The following is a 20,437-nucleotide window of genomic DNA, read 5'->3' as shown; positions in this document are numbered from 1 at the left end:
CACATGCTGTGACCACCCGTTTATCCAGAGACTCTCGCCTGCTCACCTGGGAGCTCACGTCTATCATCAGCCGCCACAGGTCGTACCAACCCTTCATCCAGAGACTGCCCCGGTCACTTGCCGTGACCTCCTGCCCGTTCTTCCAGAGACTGTCCCGGTCACCTGCTGTGACTGCCTGCCTGGTTGCCACCCGCTCCCTTACAAGGACCGCCCCCTTGTATAGTAGCTCAGAGGTTCCGCCTCCCAGACCCGTTACAAATACGGTAGTTAGATAGAAATATGTGAGGGAGATATATATTCATTGCTTTGCATGTGTAACTTACTATACATGTATTTAATGATTAAATAAATAAAAGAATAAAATGGCGTGGTATCCCCCCAAATTTTAATAACCAGCTGAGGGAAAGCCAACAGCTGGGGGTTGATGTTTATAGTCGAAGAAGGGGGTAATACCCATAGATCTTCCCAGGCTATTAATATCATCTCACAGCTATATACTTAGCCTTTACTGGTTATTAAAATGGGCGACGCCCCCAAAAAATGACGTGGGTTCCCCCCTATTTTAACAACCAGCAAAGGCTCGAAAGACAACTGCAGGCTGATATTAAAAGCCTAGGAAGGGGCCATAAATATTGGCCCTCTCTTAGACTAAAAACATTCGCTCTCAGCAGCCCTAGAAATGGCGCATCCGTAAGATTGCGCCAATTCTGGCGCTTAGCCTTGCTCTTCCCACTTGGCCTGGTGCGGAAGCAAGTGGGGTGATAGTATTGGGGGTTGATGTCAGCTTTGTATTGGCAGCTGACATTAATACCAGAGGTTAGTAAAGGAGAGGCGTCTATAAAATGCCCCCATTACTAATCCCATAATCCTATTGTAAATAAAAACACCCAGAATAAAGTCATTTATTTGAAATAATGACACAGACTCCTTTATTGAAATAAACACTCCCTGTCCCTCTTTTACCAATTTATTAGGGACAAAGGAAAAATTCTAAAAAACATATTCCTCACCTGTCCGACGAAAAAATAATCCATATGTCCCATGACGTAAATCCATCTCTGCTACATCTGGATACATAGCTGAACGATGGCATGATGCGACCGTTCAGCTATGCATCCAGGAGACACTGAGATGCATCAGTACTTCGCGGTGCAGTGAGAAAGGTGAGCGGAGTTCAGAGCCAATGCACTCCGTTCACCTTAATGACGTCAGCACGAACACCGTGGGAAAGTTCTTGGGCTCACGTGTCATAACAACCGCACGAGAGCCCCAGGAACTCCAGTGCCGACACCGCTGAAACATTGTTGGCACGGGAGGTGAGTATAAGCTTTTTTATTTTATCGGGGCCAAGCGTGGAGTATGAGAAGAGGTTGTCCAAGTAGAGGACAACTTCTTAAATACAAACACTTATTTTTGTTGTTGAAAAGGATGGTATTTGTAAGGAGTTTGTATGTTCTCGCCATGTTTGCGTGGGTTTCCTCCAGGTTCTCCATTTTCCTTCCACACTCCAAAGACATACTGATAGGGAATTTAGATTGTGAGCCCCAATGGAGACAGTGCTGATGAGGTCTGTAAATCGCTGCGGAATATGATGGCGCCATATAGTTTAATGCATAAAATAAACAAGATTTCTTGACCTCTGGGAGCCAGATAAGTGATATCTGACTGTATTGTACCTTTGCCTTTAGTTCTGGCTTGAGATTCTCTCACCGCAGTTCCTCATCACTTGGCCTCCTGTGCTCTTAAATGTGCTTTTTCCTGCTTGTGACACTGATCCGTCACCACTTTGCATTTTGTGGTTTTCTATTTTTGTGTGTTTATTTTCTTGAAAGTAAAGTGATTAACATGTCTGATTACACATAATACTGCAGAAATGGTTTTTTTTTTCCGTTTTTTTATGAGCATAAAAGTGCCAGTACCCATAATACAAAGTGTTTTGATGCTAAGGAAAGATGCTAAAGAAGCAAAATTCTTGATGTCTTATGATATTCTGACCCTAATTTCAAAGGCACTGCATGTGCTCTGATGAATTATAAATTTCTTTACAAAGCCAGGATCTTGGAGGCTTTCATTTCCCAGCAGTGTCATCTGAACATAGTGAAATTAATTTTAAAAGACAACTATGCTCTACCACCTGCTCTTTCTTACATGGGTAGCATGTAATGGATTTTTTTGTCCTACTATTTGTAACATAGTTTCTTATTTTTAGGTAGCCCTACATTTGTTTGTGCTACATCCATCTTTATATACAATGTAAGTTTTGTGTACATTACAAGACCTGTCCCTATGTCACAAACAAGGGACCCCACCAGAATGGACAGCAATTCTTAGTCCCAGCCATTTTTATTTTTCCAGTATGTGAGGGTTGTGCTGTTTTTCTCACACCTTCATGGCAGAAAGGTGAAAGGCAATGTTCTCATGTTGCGTTTTTGCGTTTTTTTTTCTGCAAATTTTGAGCTGTGCTTTACAGTACCAGCAAAAGCTATGAGATTTCAGATATCTCATACGCACACATTGGTTTTCTTTTCCTGACCGAATTGGAAAACTGCTGAGTTTTTGAAAACTGTAGCATGTCACTTCTTTCAGTGTTGTTGCAGCGTTTTTTCACCCATAGAAATCAATGAGTAAGTGCAAAAACGCAGCAAAAAACACATGTATCATTTTTTGCTCTGTTTTTAGTGAAAAAAGCAGGTACAGCAGTCTGTGAAACAAATTTATTTTTGTGATTTTTCCCAAGTTTAAACCATAATGTCTTGGTCTCCGCACCTGAGATGGCAGTTAGGATTAGGACAATTTATTTAAATCAGTGATACGTGCAAAGTAAACATTGGCTGACCAAGGTGTGAAATTGAACAATGCCCTTCAAACTCGATGCTCTGCCAATGTCTTAGGTTAACTATTCCTGATCCTGACCAATTAAAACCAGACCGCTATTACATTTGTAATTGTGTATTTTTTCATGAACTCATGTGAACTTTTTTGTTCAGAAAAGTCACTATTTTATTCATACATAAAAATCTTTTTCCACTAAATAACTTAATCAAATTACCTTTTTTTCCCAAATGGTTTTATAGTTTCACATACGTCTTGCATTGCTGACCTAACACCTTGCATTGTTCTTGCTTCTGTGGTGGAAGCAAAGCTGAACTTTGGGATCCTGAAAAACGAAGCAAAACCTGCTTTTTGAAAAAGCAGCTTTATTACTGCCAATAGAGTGGGTTTCGCCTGCAGAAAAAAAACACAGCAAAAACGCAACATGTGAACATAGCCTAAGATGGAAATACCAATGTAACTTGCTTGAGTGACCCCATTCTTAAATGGACAAATAGTTTTTTTCTTTAATATTCTGGCTGAACAAATCTTGGGAGCCAGAAAATTTGTAAATTCTATTTGTCACTCATTGATATTTTTTGGTTAATTTCTACTAAAGTCTATGACATTTCTTTTACGTAGCTTAGTTTTGTTCCTAGAGTGATACACCTGATTGTGAAAGTCTGCAATATTTTGTCTTCTAATCTACTGAAATATTTATGCTTGAAAAATACATATGGGTCTATTAATATTGTAAGTGATTGGAAAAAAGGAAAGGGTTATATAAGAGTAGAAAACCATGGTTGGTTTTATAACTCAGCCCAAATCACTTAAAGGGAATCTGTCAGCAGGATTACACCCTGCAAACTATTTATATGCACATGCATGTAGCTCTTTCAAAGAAAAGTCCTAGGATACCTTTACATGTCCAGACTGGTCCTCCACTAATGAGAAATCAGCTTTTGAATTATATGCAAATGAAGCTGAAGAGCTATTGTAGATCTGAAGCCTCTGTCGTCCCCCCAGCGCCGCCTTCTCCTGCTTGACTGGTGGCTTCCTTGACTGAAGTATACAGCATAGAGGTTGTCAATAAAATAAGAGGAGGCTAAGCTGGGTGGGGAATAGAGCTAGAGTGACACAGGCTTCAGATCTACCAAAGCTCTTTAGCCCCATTTGCATATCAATTCAAATGGTGATATCTCGGAAATGAAGGAATGAACTGGCCATGTAAAGATGTTGCTGAACTTGTCTCCGAAAGAGTTTCCGTATTTTTCGGACCATAAGACTCACTTTTTCCCCCAAATTTGGGAGGAAAATGGGAGGTGCGTCTTATGGTCTGAACGTAGATAGTTGCGTACCTGATAGTTACGGTAGTGGTAAAACGGAATCGCAGAGCCCTCCGTTCCCTTCCTCCTTGCTTCAGGAACCCGGCGGAGGCGGCAGTAGCAGAAGAGTTGAGATGCTGTGGGCCAGTGAGTGGCGCAGCTTTCCGGTGTGCGCTGCCATCTTCCTGAAGCTGTGATCTACAGGAAAATGGCTGCCAGAGCCGGTGCATGCTCAGACTTGTAGCTCGGGCGGCCATTTGTCTGTAGATCACAGCTTCAGGAAGATGGCCGTGCACACCGGAAAGTCGTGCATGCAGCTCTACCCACCGCTCACCGGGCTTCAACCAGGCCCCGGCACATATCCAGACACCGGCCCCCGGCACTGGGCCTCAGCCAGGCCCCCAGCCAGGCACTGGGCCTCAGCCAGGCCCCCAGCCAGGCACTGGGCCTCAGCCAGGCCCCCAGCCAGGCACCGGGCCTCAGCCAGGCCCCCAGCCAGGCACCGGGCCTCAGCCAGGCCCCCAGCCAGGCACCGGGCCTCAGCCAGGCCCCCAGCCAGGCACCGGGCCTCAGCCAGGCCCCCAGCCAGGCACCGGGCCTCAGCCTGGCCCCCAGCCAGACACCGGGCCTCAGCCTGGCCCCCAGCCAGGCACCGGGCCTCAGCCAGGCCCCCAGCCAGGCATCGGGACTCAGCCAGGCCACCAGCCAGGCATCTGGACTCAGCCAGGCCCCAGGCAACGGGCCTCAGCCATCTCACCTCTTCTGCTGTAGCTGCTAGATTCCTGAAGGAGGGAACGGAAGTGATGCGCCCCCTGGGCCTTGGGGTACTCGGTAGCCGGGCCGGTCGTTGCTAGGGGAGATGTCACAGTGGCGGTGACCCGGTCCGTGACCCAGGGCGGTCAATAAAAGGGGAATTTGAGAAAGGGGATTATAATTTTTCTATAATGTTCGTGACACCACCTGTGGTATGCTGCTTTGCAGAACGTCTGGAGCCGATGATGACGCAGCAGAGTTGGTTCAGCTCTCCACAGGCAGAGCTTAGCTCCAGGGCAGGAAGTGGTGATTTTATAGATGTTGCTGTGCTGTGTAGTGCAGAGGATGGCGCAGTTAATAATCAGTCCACAACTTAATGGCGGTTTCCTCTTATCTTTACTTACAGTGGTTAGGCAAACCGGGGCATGGGTACTAGCTGGTAGTAGAGGTCCGGGCGGCCTGGAAGCAAATTGGGAATCCACCTCGCCAGGCGAAGTTGTAGGCCTTCCCTTTGCGCTAATCTCTTTGGTCCTGCTGCTTGTAGCTATGCTGTGTTCCTCATCCCTGAGTAAAACGTCTTTGTGCTGACCCGTATGGCAGGCAGCTCGGGCCTTCCTGGAGTGTCGCTCCCACGTGGCGGTGCTGGGCCCTATCGTGCTTCTGAGCCTCCGGGCGTCTGATGGGGCCAGGAGACCTGCAGTCTCCTGCCCTCCGGTTTCTGCTGCTGGGCCTTCAGTGCCCCACAACCTCAGACTCCGGTGTCCGGTTCTTCTGCGCTTCTCTCCTCTGGGGTGAATTGCTGTGCAGCTCCACTCCCTAGGTCTTTCCTCGTTGACGTCCTGACTTCAACTCCTCTCTGCTCTCCTCACACTAAATAGCCCCGCCTCCAGGAGCTCCCCTTGCTGGCCTGGAGCCAGGAAAGTGTTGCATGCTAGAAAAACCTGATTAGGGGACCCCTCCTTGCTTCCAGGCATGGCATCACCCCTTGTGAGGGAGAGAATGCCACTGTGGCAACCGGACTCCTGGGGTGCCATATTCCCCCCTAGTTAACTTCAGTACTCTTGGACTGAGGATACCTTTTTGAATTAACAATTAACAATAACAATTCACATTACAAACAGTTTACAAAATCTCAAAAGGCAAAAACTACAAAAACCCAAGCAAAAACGTACAGCAGTCACTGCGGCGCTTAGTCTTTACGCCACAATCCGGGGATTGTCTTTTTCCGGATAGTTGAAATTTGGCTGGTGGGAACCGCATCAACCCACTTTGTGTATCGTCCCTAGGCGTGGCTTCAGGGCACTCTTTCGGTGAGCCAGGTCTTCAGCCACGCCTGCGGTTTATTTTCAAGGCCACTTACTAACTATTTTCAATATTGTTCTGACCACACCTAGTCCTGTGGTCCAATTGTCCATAAATTTAACAAATATATATATCTATTATTATTTAACGATTACAACTATATATAATATACACTTTTATTCTCTTACACTTTAGTTCCTCCAGGGGCAGTGAGCTGTACTCCGGGTCGATCTACGTAGTACATTTGTTGTCACTGACCTACCCTGGTCCCTAGTGTCTACCCCTGGTGTAGTGGGCTCAGTGTGGACTACGCTAAGGGTAGTCTGAGGTAACACCGGTAGGCTGGGTAATCTCCTACAAATTCTTTGACTCACCCTGGGTACGACAGATTCACTGCTAGCAGAGGGTAGATTCTCCTGATCTGCTGCTGATGAAGCATCTGTCTCTGGGGCCGACTGGTCTTCCAGATGTTCTGGAGCCTCTGCAGCTTCCGGTGAGGCCGTTTGGAGAAAGGTCAGGACAGGTACCACAATTGTTCTGTTCACCTGCGTCCAAGACCGGGGAAATGCTCCAAGGACTGTCTGGACCATTTCTTCCACCTCTTCTGTGGGCTGAGGGCTGTCTTGGTCTTCTTTTGTGTTTCAACCATTCAGGACATATCTTCAAGTGGTCTCTTGAGACTGCCGCTGAAGTTGCCCCTCCATCTTTACTGATGAGGCACACTTTGGTGTTATCGTAATTTGAGGGTAGGACGGTGTATGGCTCATTCTCCCACTGGTCATCTAATTTATGGACTCGTCTCTTCCTCTTAAGTACCTGTTCTCCAGGTGACAAGGGAACTGCAGGTGTGTGCTGATTGTAAGTTTTCTCCTGCTTCTGTCTCACCTGGGACAAACTTCTCTCCACGCATTCTTGCACCTTGCGGTATTGTTGCTGCCACTTTGTATCCCAATCTGCATTTGGTGATGTCGTATCTGGTGTTAAAACTCCCATGTCTAAGTCAATGGGTAGCTTACCAGGTCTTGCTCTCATCAGGTAAGCGGGTGTACAGTTGGTAGAGTTCACCGGTATGTGGTTATATAGGTCCACCAAATCTGGTAACTTCTCTTGCCACAGGCTACGTTCTTCAAGGGGCAATGACTTTAACAGGTCTATTACCACCTGGTTCATCTTCTTACACAACCCGTTGGTCTGGGGATGATACGGCGTCGTCCTGATTTTCTTGCAGCCGTGCAAGTTACAGAATTCCTGGAACACCTCTGCTTCAAAGGCTGGACCTTGGTCCGTCAGCACTTGTTCAGGGTAACCGTGTGGGCAACAGAAGTGTTGTTGAAACACTTTGGCTGCCGTCTGAGCCGTCTGATCTTTCACTGGCACTACCACCAGGAATCGGGAGTAGTGGTCTACTATGGTGAGAGCGTAGACATAGCCTGACCGGCTTGGAGCTAGCTTCACGTGGTCTAAGGCTACCAGTTCAAGTGGTTGTTTGGTGATTATGGGCAGCAGGGGAGCCCTCTGGCTATCGCGGCCTTTCAGTCTCAGGTTGCATGGACCACATTCTCGACACCATCTCTCGATTGCTTTCCTTATGACTACCCAGAAGAATCGCTCACTTAGCAGGACTTCCAACTTCTTCCACCCGAAGTGTCCTGCTCCATCATGGTATACTTCTAAGACCATTGGCGCATCCCGCCTCGGGACTACCACCTGCCAGACTAGTTTGTGTGTCTGGAAGTTGATACTTCTTTGACACAGCTTTCCCTCGTAGTTGAACAGTTTGCCCTTCTCCTTCCACAACTGTTGGGTCTCCTGTGGAGCATCTGGATCAGGGTGCAAGTCAGCTTGTGTCAGCAACTCCTTTACCAGGCGGACAGCTGGGTCGCTATCCTGCGTCTCTGCCCATCCATGGGGCAATGGGTTGAACGTGGCCTCTCTGCTGGCGGAGCTCTTGTCCCTCACACAGTGGGAGCACTGGGTCACCCCGTGACGATGGAAAGCGGGTAGCTCTTTCTCCTCCAGATCTTCCGGGTCTTCTCCCCCATCTGGCAAGTTGGGCATCCTGGACAGCGCATCAGCATTAGTGTTTTTATGCCCCGCCCGATACTTGATGGTAAACTCGTAGTTACAGTCAGGCCATCCATCGTTGCTCTAGGGCACCAAGCTTCGCAGTCTCCAGGTACGTCAGCGGGTTGTTGTCTGTGAAGACTGTAAATCTGGAGGAGGCGAGGTAGTGTTTGAAGCACTCTGTTACAGCCCAGACTATGGCTAAAAACTCCAACTTGAAAGAACTATAGTTGTTGGGGTTCCTTTCCGTAGGACGGAGCTTCCTGCTGGCGTAGGCAATCACTCTCTCTCTGCCCTGCTGTACTGCTGTACCTGGGACAGCACCGCTCCCAATCCCACGTTGCTGGCATCCGTATGGAGTACAAATGGTTGGCCATAGTCGGGGTAGGCCAGGACTTCGTCTCCAGTAAGAGCCATTTTCAGTCGAGTGAAAGATTCGTCTTCTGGTTTACCCCATTTGAACGGAGGTTTCGGGTTCTTGGCCTTCTTGGACTGGCCCACTAAGAGGTCCTGTATGGGTGCCGCTATCTTGGTGAAACCCTTGATGAATCTCCTGTAGTAGCCTACCAGCCCGAGGAACTGCCGCACTTCCTTGATAGTGGAGGGTCTTGGCCAGTCCTTGATCACGGTGACTTTTTCAGGGTCTGGTGATACACCTTCGGCGCTTACCACATGACCTAGGTACTGCACCTTGGGCTTCAACAGGTGGCACTTGGACGGCTTTACCTTCAGGACAAAACCAGAAAGGGCTTCGACCACCTCGGCCTGGTGCTCCAGGTCTTCTTCATATGTCTTTGAGTAGATGATTACGTCGTCTAGGTACAGCAGGACGGTTTTGAAGTTTTTGTGTCCTAGGCAACACTCCATTAACAGCTAGAAGGTTCCTGGGGCATTGCAGAGCCTGAATGGCATGCAGTTGAACTCGCTGAGGCCCATTGGTGTTGTAAACGCGGTGTTTTCTCTGTCCGCCTCTGCCACAGGAACCTGCCAGTACCCACTGGTAAGATCCAAAGTGGAGAAATAGTTAGCTGTTCTCAATGCTGCTAATGACTCCTCAATTCTGGGTAATGGGTAGGCGTCCTTATGAGTAATGCGGTTAATCTGCCTGTAATCAACACATTATTGTACCATCTTTCTTTCTACCGAGGACTAATGGAGCTGCCCAGGGGCTACAACTATCTCTGATCACCCCAGCCTCCTTCATCTCCCGTAACATTCCTTTGGCACATTGATAGTGAGCTGGGGGTACAGGCCGGTACCTCTCTTTAATGGGCGGATGATCTCCTGTGGGGATATGATGTTGGACCCCTTTTACCTGCCCAAAGTCTAGTGGGTGTTTGCTGAAGACTCGCTCATATTCTTGGACCACCTGGTATACTCCATGCTTTTAGTGCAAAGGGGTGGCGTCAGTGCCTACTTGTTGCTTCTGATACCAATCCTCCATCTGCCCCTTGGAGCCGTTATCCTCCGCCAGTTTGGATGGAGGCAAGGGTTCCACTGCCTTTATTGCATTGTTACTGACAGTGAACAGCTTAGCAAGGGTGACATACCGCTGTAAATGGACCTCTTTCTCCCCACAATTCAGGATGCGTATCGGTACTCTCCCCTTGAGGACATCGACTACCCCCCTGGCTGTCAAGATGGTGGGCCTACTATCAGAGTGCATGGGTTCTACCAGGACCTGATAATCTTGACCCCTAAGACCGATTGCTGCCCAAAACCATATTAACATTTCATTCCTAGGGGGCATTGCAATGGGGAATGGATCGCTCATCCTGACACTGCCGACTTCTCCACCAGACAGCTCTACCTGTTGTCTTTTTATCAGGGCTCTGATCTCCTTCTGCAGAACTCGCTGCTGACTGGAACTGGCAGTCTCTGCGACCTGTTGCAACAAAAGAATAATTTCCCCAAGACAATTCTCTATCACATTGGTGCCTATAGTTATCATAGGGTGGCTTTCTCGGCGATCAATATCAACAATAATCATTCCTTGTGATGGCAGTTCTACTCGGCCAACTTTTATGGTCACCTCTTTATACCCCACCTGAGGCAAGGGCTGACCATTGCTGGCATAGATGCTAAGATGTTCATCTGGACCGCGGGTAATGTCTGAATCAGTCCAGTATTGTTTATAAAGGATATATGGCATCGTTGTCACCTGGGACCCAGTGTCCAGCAGTACGTTCATCGGGATGCCATCAAGCACGACAGGTACGACCGGCCGTCCTCCCACGTACTTGTCTCGCCAGCTTTGTGGGCCTGGTCGTGTTACTCCTGGGGGTTGGTTCTCTGCCCCAGGGGTTGCTCGTTTAAATTACAGAATCCTGCGAAGTGCCCCGCCTTTTGACAGCTGCGGCAGATAGGTTGTCCGTCCTGGTCGTAGCGATCGCTGTTCCTCCCTCTAGTCGGTGGAATTCTTCTCTGCCGTCGCCACGGGACGTCATCTGGACTGGAAGCCAGCTGGATTTTTTCCTTTGGAGACACTTGTATGGCCTGCATGGTTTTAGTTACTGTAGCCACACTTTTGGTCAGCTCGTGGACCCGAAGGCATAGGTCTGCAGACGGGTCATTGTCCTGAGTTTGCGCGTCAGGTGCTGGGGGAAAGGACGCCACCTCCTGGTGGTATGTGATAGCTGGGCGCCGGAGGGGTGCAGTGCCACCTGGGGTTGGTTCTCGCAGCACCCGGATGGCTCGGTCCTTAAATTGCGCAAAGTCCAGATCAGGGTTTTGCAGAGCCATAATGATCAGCTGTGTCCGGTGAGCATTAGACAGGAGCCCCTCAATAAACTGCTCAGTTAGCAATCTGTCCTCATCTCGCACACTGTCGGGGTCTACCTGTTTGATAGCTCGCAGTGCCTCCTGCAGGTTTAGAGCATAGTCCCGTACACTGTCCTGCACCCTTTGTTTGCACCCTTAGAACTTCATCTTAATTTCTGCTGTGGTGCGGGTGTCAAAGGTATCCTTCAACCGGGCCAGTATTTCCTTGACAGTGCCTTTGTCCCTGCCCGGCCAGGATTTCACCTCTCTCTCTGGGCTGCACCGATTAGCTGGTCTATGAGGATGCTGACTTTTTGCTCCTCAGACAGGGGGTACACTTTAAACAAGCTGTGCAGTCTCTCCTCAAAGTCATTCAGGGTGTGCGACTCCCCTGAGTACTGGGGCAACCACGCCGCCCCTGGTATATGCGGCATTGATAACGGCATTACAGTGGCCGCTGCTGAATCCTCTCCTCGGTTGGGCATCCTCCTCCCCCCCTAGTGAACCTCAGCCAGGTCCTGGGCGTCTGCTGACGTACCAGTATGCTGCTCTGCAGGCGGAAGGATCTCTTACCCAGCGGTTCCGGATCGGGGCTTCCTGCTTCCCCCCGGCTGACGGCAAATGACGTGATAACACAGTTCAGTACAGTCTATGGCACACAGGACCCGGTTATACCGGGCTTCGTGAATCCTGTTCGAGACGCCAAGTTGACGCGCCCCCTGGGCCGTGGGGTACTCGGTAGCCGGGCCGGTCGTTGCTAGGGGAGATGTCACAGTGGCGGTGACCCGGTCCGTGACCCAGGGCGGTCAATAAAAGGGGAATTTGAGAAAGGGGATTATAGTTTTTATATAATTTTCGTGATGCCACCTGTGGTATGCGGCTATATGGAGCCGCCGCTGCGGTGCAGAACGTCTGGAGCCGATGATGACGCAGCAGAGTTGGTTCAGCTCTCCACAGGCAGAGCTTAGCTCCAGGGCAGGAAGTGGTGATTATAAATGTGCTGTGCGGTGTAGTGCAGAGGATGGCGCAGTTAATAATCAGTCCACAACTTAATGGCGGTTTCCTCTTATCTTTACTTGCAGTGGTTAGGCAAAGCGGGGCATGGGTACTAGCTGGTAGTATAGGTCCGGGCGGCCTGGAAGCAAGTTGGGAATCCACCTCGCCAGGCGAAGTTGTAGGCCTTCCCTTTGCGCTAATCTCTTTGGCCCTGCTGCTTGTAGCTATGCTGTGGCCCTCATCCCTGAGTAAAACGTCTTTGTGTTCACCCGTATAGCAGGCAGCTCGGTCCTTCCTGGAGTGTCGCTCCCACGTGGCGGTGCTGGGCCCTATCGTGCTGCTGAGCCTCTGGGTGTCTGATGGGGCCAGGAGACCTCCAATCTCCTGCCCTCCGGTTTCTGCTGCTGGGCCTTCAGTGCCCCACAACCTCGGACTCCGGTGTCCGGTTCTTCTGCGCTTCTCTCCTCTGGGGTGAACTGCCGTGCAGCTCCACTCCCTGGGTATTTCCTCATCGACGTAGTGACTTCAACTCCTCTCTGCTCTCCTCACACTAACTAGCCCCGCCTCAAGATCCCAGTTGCTAAGGGGAGGAGCTCCCCTTGCTGGTCTGGATCCAGGAAAGTGTTGCTTGCTAGAAAAACCTGATTAGGGGACCCCTCCTTGCTTCCAGGCATGGCATCACACCTTGTGAGGGAGGCAATGCCACTATGGCAACTGGACTCCTGGGGTGCCACAGAAGGCCCTTTGATCCTGCTCCACCACCACCGCAACTCCCTGCTGCTAGAGCAGCGGCTTCCTGAAGGACTCTGCCTCCGGTGACCCTCGCTCCACCGCCCCCCAGGTAAGATACCGTACCTAATCAGACTAGAAGGCAGACCCCCATCTTATAAAAAATATTTTTTTTCCTATATTCCACCCCGGTCCAGTGCGTCTTATAGTCCGTAAAATACAGCACTTGTACATATAAATAGTTTGGGGTGTGAAATACTGTTGACAGATATTCTCTTTAAGTAATGTAGGAAAAATAAAATTAGGGTAACTAATAAAGTGATTAAATCCAGGATTATAGTATACATTTTGCTTTATTGTTAGGCAACACATTTTGGCATCGGATTGATGCATTTTTTGGCATTGGATTGATGTATTTGCCAAGTCAGATATAGTAATCCTGGATTTGACCTATTCTTAATGAATTCTTGCCAGTTCCCGGAAGTTTTTTCCCCTACTTTATTCATTTATTATGGCGGTATCAACACCAATATGGTCGTAAGGGACAGCAGCTCTGGGATTATTGTAAAAAGCTTTCAGCCTGATATTAGTACAACGTACAAAGCACATTACCTACTACAACTCCTGCCAACCATGTATTACTTTGTCTATTCTCTTGGTGGACTTGGTTTGCGAAAGAAAGCAGCCATGTTTTTTTCTAATCTCAAACAATTCTTTAATATTAATTGTACTAAAAGGTTATTAACATAATCGAAAACATAACTGAGAAATGGGTTTTGTTTCTGAAGTTTTTCTAGAGTCTTGTTCTTGACATCTGTCATTGTCCTCCAAATGATCGACATGGTGCAAAATTGTCTTTACTAGGTAAACCCCTTTAAGGCATTTCTAAGGTTGGCGTGCATTACAGGTAAAAATAGCACAGAGAATTGCAGATCTATGAATACAGACTTCCTGGAAGATTTTCTCATCTGGTAAAGCAGCACAGAGTAAATGATTTTCCAATTTACAATAATCCTGTATGTTATATAGCATAACTGCTCCCAAGTGGCCTATTGCAAATGCTTACACAAGGGTTATGGTCAATTTATTTCTTTGCAGAACTTGATGCACAGATCTTACTCATGAGGGTCAACTCTCATTTTCTGAAGACTTGCAAACTAAATTTTTCCAACTTCATGTGCTGTGAATGGCTCAAATCAATTGAAAGAGCATTTCTAAAGTTACGGTATATATGATTTTACAGAAAGTATAGTATACTGTAAATTACTTTCATTGCTTTGTGAATGCTGGACCCATGGAAGCTTATGGACAGATTTACTTCTAAAACTGAACAGTTAATTTGTGGTTAATTAACAGTATATTTTGAAGAAAGAATACATTTATTAACAAGAGTAGCTTAACCCCTTCACGCTTCGACCAGTTTCCGTTTTCTTTTTTTCCTCCCCTTTTCCCAAGAGCCAGAACTTTTATATTTTTCCTTCCTCATAGCTGTATGAGAGCTTGATTTTTGCCGGACCAATTGTACTTTTGAATAACACAATTCATTTTATCATGTGATGCACGGAAAAGCGAGGAAAAAAGTCCAAATGCGTTGAAATTGAAAAACCACTGCAGTTCGACATTCCTCAATAATTTTTTTGTTTTTTTATTTACCATGTTCAATATATGGTAAAAGAGACCTGGCAATATGATTCTCCAGGTCAGTACAATTATGCAGATACCAAACATGCATAGTAGTTTTTTTTATTTAAGTAATGAAAAAAAAAAAAATCGGAAATTTGTAAAAACAAAAAACAACAAATAATAAGTTTTGTTGTCGTCATTTTCCAAGACCTGTATCATTTTCATATGAGGCAGTGTGAGGGCTTATTTTTTGTGCCTTGAACTGACATTTTTACTGTTAAAATGTTGAGGTACAGTACATATGACGTGTTGATTTCCTTTTATTTATTTTTTTGCAGTGTTGCAGCGACCAAAAAAACGTAATTCTGGCATTTTGATTTTTTTTTCGTTATATGGTTTACTGAGTGGATTAATTTATTTTATATCTTGATAGATCAGACTTTTAGGAAAGCAGTGATACCAATTATTTGTATTTTTAATTACTTTATTTTTAATGGGGAAAAAGGGGGTGATTTTAACTTTTATTTTTTTTTCTTTTCACATTTTTTAAAGCATTTTTTTACTTTCTACTGTATTTATTAGTCCCCTTAGGGGACTTTAAGCTGCGATTGTCTGATGGCTTGTGCTGTACATAGCAGTGCATAAACTCTACAATGTATTGTGAAAATTACGGTCTCCTATGAACGCCCGCTACCGGCTAGCTTTCACAGGAGAACTGTCTTGACCGGCACAGGGGTGTTCAGCAGACCCCCGGCTATCATGGCAACACATTGATGGCACAGGTGCAAGGAATGACATGCTCCCCTGCCGACACATGTTTAATTTCTGTTCTCTGTTGTGGGGATATTAGCAATCAAAGTATTGGCGCACAAAGAGTTAACTTTTGTTACGTCCAAGTGGGCGTTATTAGAGAGCAACTCATACAGGGAGAAGAAGAGCACACCCCCAATGAACACACCCACTTGGATTTAACTAAAGTTAACTCATTAAGTGATAAATTATTGCTAATTGATTGCTAATCTCTCCGCAGCGGAGAGGCGAAATTAACAACAAAAAAAAGTTTTATTCCTCTCTGCAGCCACTATTTACATTGTGTCCAGCTCAACATGAAAATTTGGTGAAAGGTCCACTTTAAAAAGTCTGATCCAGGTATGATGTAGATGCTCCAGATTTTAATCTTCTATCTTTCACAATCTCATACATGTACGTCAGATGAAATCTGCAGCATAAATTGATCGGCTCTGTGGATTTGAAATGCACAGCATGTCACATCCAAATGTCACCCGTTGGAATGCAAAGAATAAATTTACTGCATGATTTTGTATTCTGCTCTGGATTCACTTCAGATTTTCCATTGCATCAATTCTATAGAGGACAGGTCCTTTGTCCCAAATCAGAATAAACACAACAGAAGAAGTCCCACTCATGGTGTGTCACCTGCCACTTTCCTGCCACTTATCAGGGGTCAGTCTCTACCCTTCACTACTGGACAAAGCCAGTCTTTACTGCTGAGAACATTCAGCAATCAGGCACAGTTGTGTAAATAAGACGACGTCTTTGCTGATATACACATATTATGCAGAACCCCTCATGTGTCACGGGTGTTTCAGTGGTGACAGTCGCCCTCCAGTTGGTTGCAGGAGATCTCTTCGTTTGGCATTACAGACAACTTCTTGAAGCTGTCTTTCTAAGACCCAGCGGCTACCTTCCTCTGGCTAATTAACACCCTGGCCTGGGTGTATAAATACCTGCTGTGTGCCAGAGGGATGTACCGGCGATATTCACATTATCCCTTGTGAAGGCTTGAGCAAGAACAGTACTTCTACCTCTCTGGTGCTAGAGCACGTGTGCGCATTTGTCTGGAGTCGTCTAAAGCTAAGCGATTTTCCCTTGCTTGTCCCCCCTTGTTGTCTGTAGTGGTCAGTGGGGATCGACTAGCGCTCATCTCCTCCCTTCTCTGGCCAGGGCCAAACGCTAGGGAAAGAGAAGGCGAGGTACACGTGCGGTGATCGGTGAAGAACCAATATAGGGACTTTGGTGGATACAGGGTGAGATTAGATCTACCTAGGAGGTCTCCACTCTCCCCTTTCCCTAGGGTCTGGGCTCCCTTTCCCTCTTCAATTTGTGTTGCACTTAGTCTTTTCTTCACCTTGTGTGACATTATGGCCGGCCGAGCGCATTTTGAAAAGAAAAAAAAAAAACCTGACACTGTTTTTTTTTTTTTTTTGTGTGTGATTTTTGGGCGTGGGCTTTTTTTTTTCCTTTCTCCCTTGGTATGGGTTCAGTTGCAGAGCTCGCAGAGCAGCTGCACGGTCTGTCTCTGGAGGTGAATGACCTCCGCTGCGAGGTTCAGCAACAACATCAGCGGCTACAGGCCGCCAATGTGGGGCTCTCTGCAGGTAGGCCTGTCCAGACTGAACCCAAGGTTACCCTCCCCAACAAGTTTTCAGGAGGTAGGGACAAGTTTTTTGTATTCAAGGAGGCCTGCAAACTGTATTTTAAACTTCGTCTCTACTCCTCCGCAAATGAGAAACAACGGGTTGGAATTGTGATCTCTTTACTGCAGGGAGATCTTCAGTCATGGGTGTTTTCTTAACCACAGGATTCGGTTTGTCTCCAATCTGTTGAGGGTTTTTTGGGTCTCTTGCCCTCATCTATGATGATCCTGACCAAGTCGCCTTGGCTGAGTCTAGGCTATGTCGTCTTCAGCAGGGTAATCGGTCAGTGGAGACGTACAGTTCTGAATTCCGAAGATGGGCAACGGATTCTAAATGGAATGACTCAGCCCTTAAAAGCCAATTTTACGAGGGTCTTTCTGAAAAGTTGAAAGATGCCTTGGCAGTTTATGAAACCCCTCAGTTCTTGGAAGCTGCTCTGTCTTTGACCATACGTCTTGATAGACTCCTTCAGGATAGACGAGTGAGACCACCTTCCCCGGGGCCGCCTTGTCGAGGTTATGTACCTCTGCTGGGGGAGCCGTTTGGCGGTGAACCAGTGCTGGGGGAGGTGGAGGAACCCATTCAGTTAGGGGGTGCCTTTACGTCATACATTTCCCCGGAGATTCGCAAGAAAAAGGGTGTATGGTTTTTTTGTGGGAAAAAGGGCCATTTTATTGGGGCGTGTCCTTCAATTCCTAAACAAAAGGAGACTCGATTAACTCTTGGTAGTCTGGAATTGGATAAGCAAGGGGTGCATTTGTTGCCAACCTGCAGTTCCCGGTTTGTCCTCCTGACAGCAGAGGTGGTGCTTGCATATTTGGGATTAATGTGCAGGTTAATAGTGTTCAGAAGCAGTGCAGCCGCCCATTGAAAGCCCGACTACTTGGAGGAAATGAACTTTATACCTCCCACCCTTCTCGGGCTTAAAGTCATAGAGGCGCCAATGGCACTGCCTCAGTCACCACTCAGTACATAGTGAGTGGCAGCTGTAACCACACCCCTGCCCTGACTGACAGCCGGCTCAGCAGTGCATCAGTACAGAGCCGGCTGTCAGTCAGTGCAGGTGTGTGGTCCCATACGCCGCTCACTATGCCTGCCAATCTTCTATGATTGAAAGCCCGCGGCTGCCAGGAGGATCAAAGTTAATTTCCTCCCTATAGCCTGGCTTTCACTGCGGCGATTAATCCCATATATGCAGGTTAATAGCATTTTTTCACATGACAGGGTCCCTTTAAAAGTGCTGGTTTTGAAAATGGTGCGTGTGAGGGGGTTATTTAAAACTGTTTTGTCTATTTAAAAGACCACCTACACCTTGACCAATGAGCTCTGATACCAGAGTAAGAGCTCTGATACCAGAGTAAGCAATTAATAATAGTCTACTTGCTTTTGCATAATTAGATGACCATTCCCCTTTAAATATGTTTAGCATGTAAAACATTTGGATTTAATATACACAAAGAACAATTTCTATTTTTGTGCAAGTCCGTTTACAGAAGGGCATTCCTCAGCATTTCCTTTTCTGTACACTTGTCTCATATGTTGAAACATTTTAATAGGATGTGATTGGTAAATTGCAGCAATTAGTAAAGTCTGTGACCTCTCATTAGTAAATAATCCAAAAATGACTGAATCATATTAAATCCAAAATAAATTGCATCCTTTTTCTCATAGTGACAAAACCTATGTGTGCTCTCTTACAGATTGAGGATATCATCACCAGGATGCAGGATGACAAATCTGGTGGAGTCCCTATAAGAACAGTCAAAAGCTTCCTGTCTAAAATCCCGAGTGTGGTTACAGGTACTAATGACTTTTAATTCACCTTCACTTTATAAATAATCTACTTAAACCTTTTGATCTCATGTCATCATAATGTGATTGGTTGTGGTCCGACTGGGACCTCTTTGATCTGTGTATTGAAGAGTCCTGGCCCCCATCCTGACCGGGAATAAGCTCAGTCTCTGTCCAGCGAATAAAAATGGAGGATAACAGAATCAACTTCTGTTGCATTCATTTTACTAGAGAGTGATTGCATATGGTGGAGACATGGGAATCAGGAGAACTTTTCTCATAAGATTTCTGAAGTCAAATAATAATAAGACTTTTGTTTCAACGGGGGTTAAAACACTCTGTATTGGCAAATGTACTCTGCTTGTTATATTGAGAATCTATAAGATAGCAAATGTTTCGTGGCCAATATATACTTATATTACATTTAGAGTCATCCCTGATTTGACCATGAATTATTAATAGCATAAAAATAGTGTCTTATTAGTTAGAAGGCTTTTTAGTGTAGTACAGTTTTCATTAATGAATGCTCAGTTAAAGCACCAATATCAAAGTGGCTGATGGTCTCAATACACAGTGCATACAAGGTGAACCAGGAACTTTTGGGACAGAATATACAAAGTATAACAAATCATTTTATTGATTTAGAATCAATAAGATTGGAATCACCCTCTGAGTTTTGGTGATTCACAATCTAATATGATTAACGGACCAATGAGAAATTTTCATTTGGGTTTTGAATTAAAGGTAATTCATTACATCAGTGCAAAACATGTTGAACTAATTGGAAACTGTTGAGGTGATTCAGCTGTTTTACATGATCAAATATATGAGCTTAAAGGGGTGGTCTGAATCCAACACTGATTAAATCCTAAATCTCTATCTATTTAATGTAATCAAATTACTTTTCTAATATACCGTATATACTCGAGTATAAGCCAAGTTTTTCAGCACATTTTTTTGTGCTGAAAAAGCCCCCCTCGGGTATATACTCGAGTATATAGAAATTCCAGTGGTGGATAGTGGGGGGGGGTTGCGGCGGCGGAACAGCGGGGCACACGCAGTAGCCAGCTGATGCAGCTACCATGTGTACCCACTGTTAAAGGGAAATTAATATACACTCTTCTCCACTCCAGTGGATAAGAATGAATATTCATTCTCTTTAGTAGCGGGCACAGAGGAGTGCTGAGCCGCAGCTCCTGCTGACAGTGCCCGCTACTAAAGAGAATGCATATTCACTCTTCTCCACACCCATAGTCCCGGTGTGGAGAGGAGTGAATATGCCGGTAGCTCACATCAGCGTCTGAGAGCGCATGGCAGTGACGCCATGCGGTGCTCAGATGCTGACATGAACTGCTGCAGCAGAACAGTACGCAGCGCTGAAGCAGAGGTGAGGAAGGAAGGTGAGTATAAGTGTTTATTTTTTTATTTGTGCACTGATGGGGCCATACATACCAGGATTGGGGTTGAGGGGTGCCATACATACCAGGATTGGGGGATGAAGAGGCCATGCATGCCAGGATTGGGAGATGAAGAGGCCATGCATACCAGGATTGGGGATGAGGAGGCCATGCATACCAGGATTGGGATGAGGGGGCCATACATACCAGCATTGGGAATGAGGGGGCCATGCATACCAGGATTGGGGATGAGGGAGCAATGCGTACCAGGATGGGGAAATTTACCAGTAGCTGCTGCATTTCCCACCCTAGGCTTATACTCGAGTCAATAAGTTTTCCCAGTTTTTTGTAGTAAAATTAGGTACCTCAGCTTATACTCGGGTCAGCTTATACTCGAGTATATACAATACTTCAAAAGGGTTGTCCACTACTCGCACAACCCCTTCTC

The 20,437-nt window shown here is 46.4% G+C and overlaps 1 protein-coding gene across 2 annotated transcripts in view; it reads left to right on the top strand.

Annotated features, from left to right (window-relative positions):
* The window catches only part of RGS6 (regulator of G protein signaling 6), a 515,154-nt gene that overhangs the window by 302,154 nt on the left and 192,563 nt on the right, over nucleotides 1-20,437 (top strand). For both annotated transcript variants that reach the window (XM_073638881.1, XM_073638882.1), the window contains exon 3: nucleotides 18,502-18,601. In XM_073638881.1, coding sequence (XP_073494982.1) covers nucleotides 18,502-18,601 — 100 coding nt within the window. The remainder of the gene's footprint in view (nucleotides 1-18,501; nucleotides 18,602-20,437) is intronic.

Source organism: Phyllobates terribilis, unplaced genomic scaffold (genome assembly GCF_046119375.1).
Source record: "Phyllobates terribilis strain yellow unplaced genomic scaffold, ASM4611937v1 Scaffold_7__3_contigs__length_470593459, whole genome shotgun sequence".
Taxonomy (NCBI): Eukaryota; Metazoa; Chordata; class Amphibia; order Anura; family Dendrobatidae; genus Phyllobates; species Phyllobates terribilis.
This window is presented reverse-complemented; position numbering and strand designations above follow the sequence as displayed.